This window comes from Camarhynchus parvulus, chromosome 8 (genome assembly GCF_901933205.1).
Source record: "Camarhynchus parvulus chromosome 8, STF_HiC, whole genome shotgun sequence".
Classification (NCBI taxonomy): domain Eukaryota; kingdom Metazoa; phylum Chordata; class Aves; order Passeriformes; family Thraupidae; genus Camarhynchus; species Camarhynchus parvulus.
In genome coordinates this window covers 14,266,212-14,280,656 of record NC_044578.1, presented here as the reverse complement: position 1 = coordinate 14,280,656, position 14,445 = coordinate 14,266,212, and the positions used below count along the sequence as shown (strand labels likewise).

General features: G+C 43.5%; 2 protein-coding genes across 2 annotated transcripts in view; both read left to right on the top strand.

Moving 5' to 3' along the window:
* The window catches only part of DDAH1 (dimethylarginine dimethylaminohydrolase 1), a 57,546-nt gene extending 52,787 nt beyond the window's left edge, over positions 1–4,759 (top strand). The window contains exon 6 of the mRNA XM_030953613.1: positions 359–4,759. Coding sequence (XP_030809473.1) covers positions 359–472 — 114 coding nt within the window. The 3' untranslated portion in view covers positions 473–4,759. The remainder of the gene's footprint in view (positions 1–358) is intronic.
* A 2,964-nt stretch (positions 4,760–7,723) lies between these two features.
* Positions 7,724–13,466, top strand: BCL10 (BCL10 immune signaling adaptor). The gene is made up of 3 exons (XM_030953388.1): positions 7,724–7,864; positions 9,816–10,104; positions 11,149–13,466. Exons 1-3 carry the CDS (start codon positions 7,781–7,783, stop codon positions 11,514–11,516), a joined length of 741 nt encoding a protein of 246 aa, XP_030809248.1. The 5' UTR covers positions 7,724–7,780; the 3' UTR covers positions 11,517–13,466.
* Positions 13,467–14,445: the final 979 nt, after the last annotated feature.

Sequence of the window (14,445 nt, the reverse complement as noted above, 5' to 3'; positions counted from 1 at the left end):
TATTGTTTTGCATTCTTTTATGGAGGAGGGGAAATTTGATGGACTGCTGGTTTGTCCAGTGTCATTGGAGAGGTGGCACTTTCACCCTCCAATCCACTGTCACTTTTAGAAATCTTTAGGTGTTAGTGTCAGATAATAAACTTCCCTTTTTTCTTCACATTGAGAGCAGCAGTTTGTGTGCTCGTGTTGTTTCATGTCCTATAGCAACACATGTGCACCGTGGACGTTCCTGCTGATTAACAGTGTTGGGATGGCTTGGCACCTGCTGGCAAATCCATGTTCTGTAAATACTTAGAGAAAGGGGAAAACAGAGGTGTAAATGTAATGATTTTTCCGTTACTCTTTTTTCCCTGAACAGGTATTTGAAAAGCTGAAGGACCACATGCTGATCCCCATAGCTGCCACAGAACTGGCCAAAGTAGATGGGTCACTCACCTGTTGCTCTGTGCTTATTAACAAAGCTTCAGAATGATGAGTTTACAGAGTCCCTCCCTTGTAACTGGCAATAATGTTACACACAAGGTAGACGAATCTGTATCCACACTTTTATTGTTTTTATTGACAATCTACTGTACCACTGTGCTACTAACCCTTGTTTACAGATTTTTTGCATTGTGATTTTTATTATGTCCTTGCAGATGGTATTTAAGGTGGATGTAGGGTTTGTTGGGAGCACATAACTCTGAAGTAAGTTAGTCCCATGGGCTAGCAGAAGACAATTATAATGGCTAACCCTTAGCTTTAGTGATTTAACATATCTGTGTGAAAATTTCATGAAACCTGGCTAATTCTCAATATTTCAAGCGCCTCTGTTGTCTTTACACTATTCCCTTCTGTCTTCTTTTCTCTTGCTTTCTTGCCCCACCTGTGTTTTTCCTTCCTCAGTCTTCTACTTTGAGTGGTGCAAAGTATTAGGGGAACTGAAGAAAACTCAGTGGGCTCATGAACCTTGTGTGGTAGGGAAGCTTTCCATACACTAGCTGGGACAGTGGGCAGTGGATTGTGCTCACTGTCCTGGCCACATCACAGTGCTGCTGCTGGGCAGAGTTGTGGCTGGAATCCATTTCAGGCACCAGGGAAAAGCTTTGGAAAAGCTTCCTCTGATGGGAGCGTCCAAGGGCAATGCCTGCCTGGGAAACCTGAATGACAGAAGAGAGTAGTGCAGCCACACAAATTGTCTCCTGCAATTCAGGTTCCAGTTTCCTGCTAAGACCATGACTTTCAATGTGGTGAGAATGGGAGAGGAGTTTTTTAAAAAGGCCAGATCCTAGGAAGCCTCTGGACCACAAAAATTAAATGCAGAGATGCAAAAGAAATCTAAAGTATGGGGGAGTTAAATCTCTTTGTTTACATCTTAAAATTTGTTTCTCCTTCCTGTTTTCTCTTCATTTGGAGGCCACTTACTAGCAAAATTCAAAAGAAAAGGGTGATAGAAGGAGTTGAAGGACAGCTATTCCTGGATTATGCCCATGAATAAGGCAAACTATTTTTTCCTGGAAGATTGTAGTTTTTTCTTTATCTGCCCTTGGGACAGTTTTCCTTGGAACAATAACCATCTTATATTTTTTTAGTGGCATGAATATTCACAGTGGTATTCAGTTAAGACAAATATAATTTTTGTAGCAAATTCCTCAACATGTTTACCCACTGAGTCATGGCTTTTTTTTTTTTGCCACTGCAAAGTGAAGCACACACCATTGTATTCAGATGCTTCTTGTTAAATCATTTGTAAACTAAGGATGGGAGCAATTCCCGAACAGAGGCAGCAGTGGGAACTCTCCAGAGACTGACAAATAGTCTGAACATGTTATCAGCTTCCTAGACATCTCCTCCACCTTTCCTGAACTTCTTGTGGTGTGTTGCTGAGGTACAGTAGGAAGTGAGTGAGGGGGCTTGGGCAGTGTGGTCTGCAGGAAAGCAAACAGAATTAACCAGATGCCCACTGGGGATACCCTTTGGAAACCTGTGTGCTGTTTTATGCAGCCATAAAGGAGGAAACACAAGTACTCGTAGGTTCTCTCTGGCACATCTCACACTGCATCTCAGTGGTAAGGAGAGGAAAATCTCCTGGCAGCTGCCAGAGTACACCTGACGCTTCATGGGTGCTCTGTTTGTTGTGATGACACGAGGTGTCATGGGGAAGAGAGCAGTGATGAGTGAATATATTGTATGTGTAAAGAACATGGCCCAAAGGAAGTTCTTCAGCCAGCCAAACAGCAAGTGGGGGGGGGTTTCCTATTTGTGACTCTCCTGTCCCAAAGGGTGATCCTAATGTTCCCTCTTTGTCTCTTCCATTCCCATGCACCATCATTTAAACCTGAGCCAGGTGATCAGGCTCTCAGGATGCAAATGTTGCAGTGGGGAATCTTTTTCTGCCTTCCCTTGGTGCTTTTAAAATATTTGATAAAGTATCACACATTTCAAAATAACCTGACATTAAACAGAGATTTTGTGCCAAAAAGTGGCCCTGCAGTATTGAGATGTGGGCTCCTAAAGGCAAGCTGTGCTCTGTTAAAAACCTGTGCAGCTGTGGGAGCTGTCGAAGGTGAAACAGGCCCCCCCTATCCTGATTTGTCCATGCACCTCCTGGGGCCTGGCCCCCATCCATGTCCTTCAGTCCCTCTTCCCTTCTCCGGCTAGGGAGCCAGAGCATCCAGCTACACTGGGAGAGTTAGGCTGTAGCATTTCAATTTTATTTATTGTTAAATATTTCTGTAGTTTGGTTTTGGGTTTTTTTTCTTCCTCCCCCCTCTCTCACCTCTCACCTGTCTCCTTCCTCAGACTCCCATTTCTAGCTTGCTCATCAAGGTGTGATGAGCACTTTTCTCATTTAATCCCAAAGTAATTTTACCTTCTTTACCTTCTTGTCTCTTACTTGAGTCTTTTTCTTCACTTCTCCTTCTTCACTGTTCACTCCACAGTATCCCAAGCCATGATGGACTATCCTAAACTCCCTCCCTCCTTGAGTAGGTGCCAGGAGAGAGGAAAAACTGAGGGGTCTTGAGCAACTTCTTTTGAGCTACATGGATGATAATCAGCAGGAGCTGTAGATCCAGAGGGTAAGAAGGGTGACTCCTCTTTTTAAGATTTCTCCAGAAAAAAAGAACCATTTCTGGTGACAGTGCTGTTACCCTGTGTCCTTGAAAGCCATAGAATGTGTGACAATGAATTCCCCTGGTTCCCTAGGGGAGGGAGAGGAGGAGTTGGGATTTCAGAGCTGAGAAACAGCTGTATAGACAGAGAGGATGGTTTTTCATCTCTTGCCATTTAGATTTATTTGGCTTCAGGGCTGCATTTTGGTATATAGAAAGCAAGGGAGCAGCTGAGGGATCTGAATTCCTTCAGTTGCTGAATTCAAACTGTCTAACTTCAGGCACAAAATTGAGGTGCTCTAAAACCACACCTGCTTTCTCTCTCTTGGCCTCAGTAGGAATCACAGCCTCTTAACACAGATGCTCTAAATTACATCTTAGTCTGATGCCAAAAGTTACCTAAGCTGGTTAGTGGGATTGCCCTCACCTCACAGCTTCTCCTGTTAATCTTTATTCTTGCATTAGAAAGAAAAATATTATGAACACTTCAGTTTATGTATTTGCAGTATGGTACTAAGAACTAAAATCATGCCAAATGCTTCTTGTTCTTGCTGTTTGCTGTTTATTTTTTTGTTGCCCAAACAAAGAATTCAGTTGTGAGGACATTTCTACAGTGACACATATGCATCTAATGCATGTCCTGTACCTTTTGTCACCAGAACATTTCTCAGATGCCTGATGTAAATCATCATCCTTGATTAATATAAATAATAAAATCCCAAACCAAAAAAGGAGATGAGACACTGAACACTGATAGTTGCCCACATAAAACTCTTGATAACAGCTGTCAGGCTGGATGACAGAGCAGACCCGTGCAGAAGTTCTTGTGGTAACAGCTCAGCAATGGGGCTTGAATTACTCATCAAAGGATTTTTCCTTTCAGCAATCAGTTTAGCTCAGTTGAAATGAAAGAGCCAGAATGTGCATTATAGATATTTCATGGATGCTACCTTTGCTAAGAGTTTAGGGAGATGTGTGGTATGTGGGTTTCTTTCTTCAACAGAATGTGAATACAGTGTCTCACTCTGTAATGAAAATGTGAATGCATACTGTACCTTATGAGATAAACTTGAATTCTTCCATTTTTTATTTTTGTGTTTACCATGCTAATATTCAGTTTTAAATAGATGCCACTGTGTGAAGCTATGCTCTGATTTTTTTTTTTTTGATGATTTCCATGTGATAGGAATAGAGCTCATAGGCACCACTATGTCCAGTTTTGAAAACAAAAAGCCAGTATACAGAATGCTGTTTGTTCACAGCAAACTGGAAAATATGGAGAAAAAAAGCTTTTGATTTTGTTCAGCTTCATATATGTTTTATCAATGAAGTCAGAGCCAAAGTAATAGAAAACATCAACATCCACATGGAACCATTTGAGGAAGATAATTTACTATTTAAGATTGTCTATTTTTGCTTTTATCAATAAGGAAGCCGAAAAGATAAGCCTGCTTAAACAATGGTAATTGTTAAGTGATTGTGAACAAAGTATCAGTGGACCTCATGTATTTCTGAGAAGTTTTAACTGGACTTGTGTGATGTAAATTGTATGGAGTTGTATGTGAATCGTGTTAGTCACTGTTTTACATTGTATTGTTCTGCAGTGCACAAATGTGACTACTGAGCACAGAAGCATTACATTCATTAAACTTAATCTTGTTGCAGTATATAATTCCCCACTTTTTGTGCCAAAAACATCAATACATTCCACAATCAGTTCTAATAGAGGTTTGCACTTTGATTTAATTTTTTTTTTTGTGATTCTTGCAGTTTCAATACTATATATCTCCATCACGAAGGAATAAAGTGTCAGTTGTACCCTACCCTGTGTAGTTCTTGTACCCTGTTTCTTCTTTTGGAACTGAAAGTATATGTATTTAATATAATAGTGTTTCATGCTGTCTTTTTATTTCCAAGCTTATTACATACCTAGAAGTAAAGCCAAATATAGACATTAGCACTAAAACCCTTAATTCTGTTAGAGGAAATCTTGACTCTTTAAAAACAAATTATAATTTTAGACTCTGCATTTAAGAGTAATGTGTAGAGAGGAGATACTGCCTGTGAGTGGTCATGGTTAATTTTATTGCTGTCCAAGGTAACAAAACAGATGTTAGCATAGTACAGTATGTTTGTTTCTCTGTAGTGCCTGCATTTACTGTAACTTACAAAAGGTGAAACTGCAAAGGTTTAGTGGCATTCCCATTATGGTTAAATTACTCACACAGCTCTTGTGTCTTTTCTCCGCCACAATCTCAGGAGAGGTGACTGCACTCCAGACATTGCTTTGAGGTAACCTGACAGAAAACTGCATGTGTTATATCTAAATACTTCCTGTGGTGAGCTGCAGACTGCTCCTGGGGCTGCTCTCTGCTCACACCCTTGGGCTGTAATGCCAGCAGGTTACAATACTGCGATCCAGGGCAGGGTGACCCTGCAGTGACTGGGCTCCGTCATGGGCCTGTGTGCAAGGGCTCGTGGGCCATCAGTGCCATCTCCTGGCAGCCCGGGAGTCACTGGTTCAAGGCCTCAGTGTTGTTCTTCCAGCTTTTAAAAACCCAAGATAATTTAACAGAGTAGGAATTCCTTAATAAACTGTAGCAAAATAATTACATTACTTTCAAACTTTATTTTGCTAGTATAATAGGACTTTAAACAAACCATCATCTATTATTCTCCTTGCCAGAGAAGTAGGAACAAAGGATCTAAATAGAGCCTTCATACTGATTTTACAACATTGGTTAAAAGTATGATTTTTAACTAATGTATTTAAATCAGTGCTGTGTCTAATGTGAATACATTTAGTGTGATGCAATTAATATTTTAAACTACTTCATTTACATGTGTACCCATGTCTACAGGAGAGAGTTGGTACCAATTTACCTGAATTTGTTTCTTAATGGCAATGATTAAATGACTTTCATTCAGAGAGTAGCCTTCTTCCTGCTGCCTGCCATTAAATCCTGGTAGGGTGTTTTGGCATTAAGTCTGTTAAAATATATTCTGCTCTTGTATTCACTAACCACATGCTCTCTTCCCGACTGCTGAAGTGAAATCATTCCAGTTTGTCTCCTCCACGGCTCAGGAATCAGCAGCCTAACCCTCCAGACATCACATGGCTTTGAACTGCACCTCTTGCTGAGCAAGGTTATTAACAAATACTCTAAATCCAGAATGCATGAGAGATGTTTTTATCAGCAGTGTTGTGTGGAGCCAGCAAAATCCACAATATAATTCACCTTGAGGAGGAAGAGCTGAAAGGCATGTGATATAATAAACAGGGGTGGGAGTCAGGGGCTGGGAAGATGCCTGGCTTTGTTTCAGAAGTGCCACAATCAGTTCTCTTGGAAGCATCAGAGAAGCTGAAAGCTTTCCATGTATTTTGGGTGCATAGCACAGACTGGGGAGGATCAGTGTAGGCATTGAACTTGGGAGAAATGGTCAGCCCTGCAGCTCTCTGAGCAGGAAAATGGGAGATAAATAGGTTACTTTGCAGAGTAACACAGCTTTGAGAAATTCAAATGCACTACAGCAAAGAAAGGCTCCTTGGGGTGGGAATGCCACAGAGGAGGCCATGGGCTGTGAGCAGGTGTGCCCCCAGATGAGCAGCAGTCAGAGCTGTGAGGTGAGGGTGAGCCTGAGAGTTTGAACTGGCCAGAGGGGCCTTCCCAGCCATGGCAGGGAACGGAGCTGGCTGGGAACAGTTTGGGGATTGGCCCTGATTTGAACACCCAGCTCTGCAGAAATCGGCCCTCTCACCAGGTGCCTAGTCCTTTATTTTTCACGTGTTCTGGGCAGGATCTTCGTGTTTATTTTAAAGCTGGGACTGCTAGCACTGTAAAATAGATACTGTCACAATTAATAGTTCGAGTACTGTTGCATTAACAAAGCACGGTAATCAAAGACTTTGCAACACTGTAAAAGTACCATAAAACTGGCAGGTTTTCCATACTGACAGCAAACCGCAGTGTTGATCGCTTCTACTTATGCTCATGTTTATCTGCTGAAAGGACAATTTCAGGAGTGCATAAACAGCCCGAGTTCCACCCGTGTCAGCTGCAGGAGCCCCGATTGCTGCAGTTCAGCGCTCGCTCTCCCTGGGGAGGCGGCGCCGTGTCCCGGCGGGGCAGCGGATCCTTCTGTTGCTGCCTTGGGGCAGGACCCCGTGCACGGAGGGGCCTTTGAACACCGCCAGGCCCCAAACCTGCGGGCACCGCCAGCCGCTGTTACTCCTGCCAGCACCCGCACGAGCCGCGGGCCCCGACACCGCTCCGCACACTCCAGACGCTTTAGCAGAGGGGCTGCCACAGTTCCCGGGAGGCCCTGCGGGGACGGGGGCAGCCCCAGCCCGAGTCCCGGCGGCGCAGCCCCCGCACCCAGCGAGCCGCGCCCGCCCTGAGGCACCCGCACGGCCCCGCGCGCGCTCCCGCGGCCGCCCGCGCGCACGCGCCTCTGGGCGGAGCCGGGGCGGAGCGCGAGTCCTGAGCGCCCATTGGCGGAGGCGGGCGGGGGCGGAGCGTATCTCAGACCCTGAGCGCCCATTGGCGGGGCAGGCGGCCGCTGTTTCGGCTGGGGGCGGGCGGAGCCCGACCCTGAGCGCCCATTGGCGGAGGTGGGCGGGGGGCGGAGCGCGGGCGGGAGCACCGCCCCGCGTGGGTTTCCCCAGCGGCGCCGCCGAGGGTTCCGACATGGAGGGCCCGGGGTCGTGGTCGAGCTCGGGCGGCGCGGGGCGGCCGCTGACGGAGGACGAGATGGCGGAGGTGAAGAAGGATGTAAGTGGCGGGCGGGCCCGGGGCTGGGTGCAGGGCCCGGGCGCGGAGCGGCGAGCGGGGCCCGTGCGCGGGCAGGGGAGCGGAAGCGCTGTGGGAGCGGGCGGGGGCGGCGGGAGGCACCGGCCCGGCGGCGCGTCCGGGAAGGCGGCGGTGAATCTCGGGCACGGCTCTGCCCCCGGGCTGCCCCGGGGCGGGGCTGATCATGACTCGCGTACCCCGGAGCTCGCCCCGCGGCCCGGCCGGGCTGTGTGCCGCTGCCGCCCGCCCTGCCGGGCCCGCGCTGCCGGGGCCGGGCTGCGGGGCTCGGGCCGCCCGGTGCCTGCGCCGGAGGCAGCGAACGGGACGAGTAACGTGGTACCCAAAGCTTGGTTGAAAGTCTGTGTGCTGCTCCTGGTGCCAGTAAAACTCTTTCTTAGAAAGCGTGGATATCTACTTTAAGTATACTTAGGTATTTCTTACTGAGGCTTATTGTTCTCTATTTTCTTGAGTTTTCCCCTATAGTAATTCACTGATGTCTGGAATCTGAGGGAAGACTTCATCCTGATTCATTCTGGATTAATTTATCTCAACGTGAGACTGGGAAGCAATGTGCTAACCAACCTCAAAAAATGATTGCTTAATTAAAAAAAAAAAAAGTAAAATCAGTTTATCACTTACTTATTGCCTATCCGTGGTTCTGTTTGTAATTTCCTTTAAGTGCTTTGTCACAGTTCTATGAGACGTTTTTCAAGCTAGTACTCGTTTCCACAGGGTAGTACTGCAATAGGTGGCATTGGGTAGTTACACCAAAAAAGGATAAAAGCTACTTGAGTCAGACACTGTGGGTGTAACATGGCAGGTGTGTTAGTCTGGGTCAGTGACTGAACCCAGGGCTGCGTCTCACAGAAGTGCCTGATTGTCACTTCAGCCCTTAACCTTACAGGTCCTCCCACAGTACTGGAGGAGAAAGGATGGAAATCTTAGGTAGAAACATTCATTTTATCATCCAAATGCAGTCCCATAAATCTGACTTTAGAGCTTTTGCACTCAGATTTTAAATGTTGTGGCTTCATAGCTGACTCGGCTCTCTCAGAGCTGTTCAGGTAGCACCAATGGGATCTCTGCAAACCAGGGTGCTGTGTCAGCATTAGCACTGTGTGTGACAGGGGACAGCACACCTCAGGAAGCTAACACTTGGAAGGACATCTTGGTGTGGGCGAGCTTGTCTTGAGGAAGAATTATAAAGTTTGGAGTCTTGCAGTTAAGAGCTGAGAAAGATGAGGGTTAGCCATATAAAACCACTCATGGAATAGAACAGGGTTACAAAAGACACAAAACAGCCGCTAATGTTGTTGAGAGTACATACATTTATGGATGAAAGTGCAGGTATTTTGGATGTCAGTAATTTGTTGAACCTGTCAATAGTGTAAATAAATAGGTTTAAATATTGTAAATAAATAGGCTTATTTACAGACCTTTTGAACTGTGAGTACATTCATGCTGTTGCTTTGAGGCTCCTTTTCCTCAATGTACAGAAAACATCAGTACCTGCAGTATTTTGGAGTTGTGCCTCAAGGATACAGCAGTAAGGAAACATGGCAATGAGATGATCAGGGAAAATGGGTGTATTTGTAGACAAAGTGAGTAGGTGCTGTTTGGTATCATTTCATTTTTACTTGACTGTTTTGAAAGGTGCTAACCTCAGACCTTATGTAATCACATTTTCTATAAGTTGTCACTGTATTTCTTAACAAGCATTGGAACTCCTGAGTTCAGTCCAAGAGTTAATGAAAGTGATAATTAGGGAACCATTTTTTAAAAAAATTTTTACATTGAGAAAAATCTCAACTAGTAACAAAGTGGCAGCCTTAAAAATTCTTTTGCTAACCTGCATCAAAATCATATAGGTTCCAACTACAGGCTTCTAAATAAGTTGTAATGTTGGCTCATACTGGTTTGTTTTGCTTTTCAGGCTTTAGAAAGGATGCGTCCTTACCTGTGTGATAAGATCATAGCCGAGAGACACTTTGATTACCTGCGCTCCAAGAAAATACTCACCAGGGAGGACACAGAAGAAATTTCTGCTCGATCTTCCAGTAGGAAAAAAGCTGGGAAGTTATTGGACTACTTAGCAGAAAATCCAAAGGGACTAGATACTTTGATTGAATCTATCAGAAGAGAAAGAACACAAAACTTCCTGTTACAAAAGATAACTGATGTAGTGCTGAAAGTCAAAAATGAAAAGCTTGAAGCTCTTAAAGGTAACGAATTTTTAATAATGTTGTGTAAGACATAGGTTTTATTTGGTGGGTCTGCGAAATTAAAAACCAAAACTAAAGTCTTCCTCTGGTATTTGTAACAACATGTTTGGAAATATTACCAGTTTGTGTTTAAGATCCTAGTGCATGTACCCTGGCTTTTCCTTTTTACTATCTGAACACATCCATCATAAATAACAAGTAGCAAAAAAATCCCCTGTTGTATTTTTATGATGGATCAATCTGTCTTCACATTTCAGTTTTGCTTTTCAAAAATGGGTGGTTATGTTCCATCTTGCATTTCTCTTCAGCCTGTTTGCTGCAGGGGCAGGATGCTCTGGTTTAGTTAAACTTTGTGCCTCAGCAGAAGATGTGCAAGCAAATGCAGCTTGAGGGGAGTTCCCCTGTATGCCTTCACTGCCACAGCTTTAAAGCAGACACTGCAAATACATGTGTGTGTTTTTCCATACAGGCTTAGAGGTTTTGTTGACACCCAAACCTTGAAGTGACTGTGTGCACTCATAGTTTAAGGCAAAGAAAGTATAGGCTTTCTATGCCAAAAGTGTTACTTCCCCTTCCACACCCATCAAAAGGCAAATAAAGAAGGAAGAAGTATGTTCTAACCACAGAGACAAAGGGCTTGAGGTTTGCTCTGGCTTCAGGTAAAATAGCCTTAAAGGCTGTCCACTTTGGAGCAAAACCAGCAGGTGAAGCCCTTAAAAGTTTGAAGAACACCGTGAAAAAAATCTAAAAAAAGTTGGACCAAAGGGCTAAAGTGATTTTCTAAAATGAACTCTAAGTTACAGTGCATCTTTGTCAAGTACTCTCTGGTACTGAGTACAGAGAAACCATTCATATCAGCCTACATAACCTGCATGTTTGTTTTTTAATTTGTCAGGAATTCTGGATGTCACAGGTGAGAGGAAGGGTTGGTCTGTTAAAAATATGGACAGTTGATTTTTGGCAGTCTTACTGGTATTAAATCACAGCACAGTTTAAGATGTCCTCATACTGTAATTAAATCCACTATCTGGTTTTTTGTCTTAGGTTTAAGCTGCAGCACCTGTATGACCTCACTGTATGGAGGAACAAATAATCTTTCTAGATCATTTTCTGATGAATCTAATTTTCTGGATAAAACAAAAGACAAAGAATCTACCCAGATACATCACCCAGAAGAAGATTATAGCACCGCCGCATTTGTGTCTGCTGTCTCTCTTCATTCAATGAATTTGCCAATTGCAGAGATGGGAAATTCACAGTGCAGTGTTTTCTCAGCCACCCTCCCGGGGCCTGGAGACCCTGGTGCACCCCCACTGCCCCCAGAGCTGCAGGCAGACCAGCAGGAGCCATGCACTAGTTCAAGTGACAATTGCTTTTTGCCTTTAAGATCACGTTCTGTTCAGCCACAGTGAACACAGTGACTTTCCTCTGTTCATCTGAATGGTACTGAAACTTTGTGGGATGGCTCATAAAAGCTAAAAATGTTTTCAAACTGTTAGGAAAATTGGAGGAAATAATCTATGCAATTTCTGTTTTAATTTTGTAATTGTGTGATGCTGGTGCTGCTTGACATTTTTGTTTGTTTTGTTTTTAGGGAGCTTTGTACAAATTATTGTGGTGTTACACCAACAAATGTTTGTTTTTTAAACCAATGTGGATAAGATTTCACATTTAGTGTATAAGATTTCACACCAGCAATACTTTAGCTGGAATTACAGAACAAATGGGTTTTTTCTTTCTGCCAAAACTAACAAATCAGCTTTTCTTAATGTTTCTGTGATGGGCGAACTGGAAAAGATGGTTAGGAAAGCTACTGAGTATGGACAAAAATCTGAACTAAAAACTTCAACTTACTTACCAAAAAGCTTAAACTCATTTACCAAGTTAAATGTTTCTCACTGAGATAAATTCTGCTCTCCATGTATACATGTGCTGCTCCATTTGCAAAAATCCTCACAAATCTGGCCAAATCGTGCTTATTAGCAAGGAGTTTCTTCCTTGTGTGAACTTTGTCCTGCTGATACATCAAAAGGCATCAGTATCACAAATACACTTCTGCAGGCCTCGGCGTATTCTTCTTGTATATTAGTTAAAGATTCCAGATTTGAGATGCACTTTAAATATAAATTCTCTTTAGTGCTGGAAAAGGAATGTAAACTGCTCTAATGGCATTGTGAGGGCTGTAAGAACACATTATTGTAGGATGCTATTAAGGAGCAAAGCTTGTAATCTTTGTCCCTCTAGGGAAGTGGAGAGGAAGCTGTGTGACACAAAAGTATCTGTACCTGAAGGACTCTTGGAAATAAGGCACTTCAAATACCCCCTCTTCAAAGCAGACAGACAGGTTTACATTTCAAATTGCTTAGAGTCAAATGCATTCTTTTTCAACATGGGAAGGTTCTCATTTCTTGCCACCATGTAACACACTGTATTCCTCTCATACTGGAATTGTAGCCTACCTTTTGTGCAGGTGCATATAATAATTTCAAAATGACCTGGTGGATTCTTAATTTGACATGTGTACAACTGTGTTCTGCAGTACTACACTTTAAAGTGATGGGATGTTTTCAGTATATCAAAGGGTAGGTTTGTATTTAAGGTCCTCAATTATTTTGGCTCTCATGGTGTGTATAGCCATGGAATGCCATTCCAGTGCACACTGGGGTAGTATTACTAAACTGTTCTCCTTTTGTGGAGACAGGCCACCTGCAGGACCTCAGTAGAGTCTCTATAAATTGTTCTTCATTATTATTCTGGTTTTGGAAGTAGATGAAAATAAAATGCAATGTTCAACTACACTCCTTCCCAAGTATATGAACATCTTACATGTGAGAAAGATGTGTTTATAAAAATCCTTGTTTTTCTTGTCTACATCTACAATCGTATAGTGTCCAGCAGTGAAAATGCATTTCAGTGGAACTGCTTAGATGAGATGGCACTGTGGAAATTAAGTGCCTAAATATGCAAGCCAAACTTTGTTCTTTAACATGAAATTAAGGATAGGATGAACTCCCTCTCTTCCATTAACTTGAATTGTAGTTGCCTGTACTTGGGAGGTCTAGAAAGTGATTTGTCTAAATGTAACCACTTAAAGAGCTCTGCTTAGGCTTGAGTCCCTTCCTGGATTCTTGTAAAGAGAAGAGAATGAGCAGGGTTGGCCTTAACAGAGAAAATGCACCAGCTCAGGGTGGAGGCTGCCTTGCTGCTCCCCATCCTGCCCCGTGCAGTGTGCAGGGACCACTCCCAGTGGAGCCTGCAAACCTGAGACCTTGAGTGAATGTATTGTCTTTCCAAATGTCTATAATGTGCATTTTTAACATTTATTTTTATCACAATTTTGGAATAAATTCTTTTGTACAATTGCCTGTTTTTCTGTCTGCCTCTGTCATTTTTAAGATGTACAGGTTGCAAGAGCAGTTCATGCCATTACCTTGATGTGTGGTTTTGGTTTTGTGTGTGCGGGAGGCTTTTGTTCTCCTTGTCTTTTTAGAGAAGTTTGGTGGAAAGAGTGACTTAATGTGAAACGCCTGTGCTGGTAGGATTGCACTCAAGAGCAGTCTGTAAGGAAAACGTGTGTGAAATCAACAGCTCTGCTGCTTAAGTAGTTTCTGCAGTTCATGACTACTATTACTAACCTGATTCTTGCTTTTTTTCAAATGACTCTATTGCTCAACTTCCTACGGATGTGAGAAGAGTTGCTTCCAACCACGCATACCGATTTTATTCTTAAATTAAGATTTTTATTAATAGCAGGGGAGAAACAAAAACTTTGAGTGCTGAGAAGCATGACTTGAAGAAGGATTTGCAAATGCTGCAGGCATTGTGGTGTCTCACTTCAGTGACTATTTTCATTGTACTTTGTGTATAGGGCTTACTTCAAAATAATGGCATGGTATTGATTAGGAGAGATCAGCTGGATATGGTTTAGTATCTTTAAAGGAAGTGATCATAATATAACCAAAACCCCTTCCTCAGATCTTATCCTGCTTCTGGTAGTGTAAGTAATCTGAACATAGAATCTAAAATATGCTGAGTTGGAAGGGACTCATGAAGACCCTTGAGTCCAGTTCCCAGCCCTGCACAGGGCATCCCCAGGAGTCACACCCTGTGCCTGAGAGCGTTGTCCAAACCCTTCTTGAACTCCATCAGGCTGGTGCTGTGACCACTGCTCTGGGGAGCCTGTCCCAAACACCCCCTGGGTGAAAAAGCTTTTCCCGATACCCAACCTCAACCTGCCCTGTCCCAGCTCCATCCCCTTTGAACAGCACCAGTGTTTTAGCTGATGCAGTAATCTGTGTATGAGTCAATCACAAGGGAGGTCTACTACAAACTTGGTCCAAC

Coding starts and splice junctions, on each gene's coding strand:
- BCL10 (XM_030953388.1), top strand. CDS start 7,781: ATGGAGGGCCCGGGGTCGTGGTCGAGCTCGGGCGGCGCGGGGCGGCCG. Junction 7,865..9,815: donor TGGCGGAGGTGAAGAAGGAT/GTAAGTGGCGGG, acceptor TTTGCTTTTCAG/GCTTTAGAAAGGATGCGTCC. Junction 10,105..11,148: donor AAAGCTTGAAGCTCTTAAAG/GTAACGAATTTT, acceptor TTTTTGTCTTAG/GTTTAAGCTGCAGCACCTGT.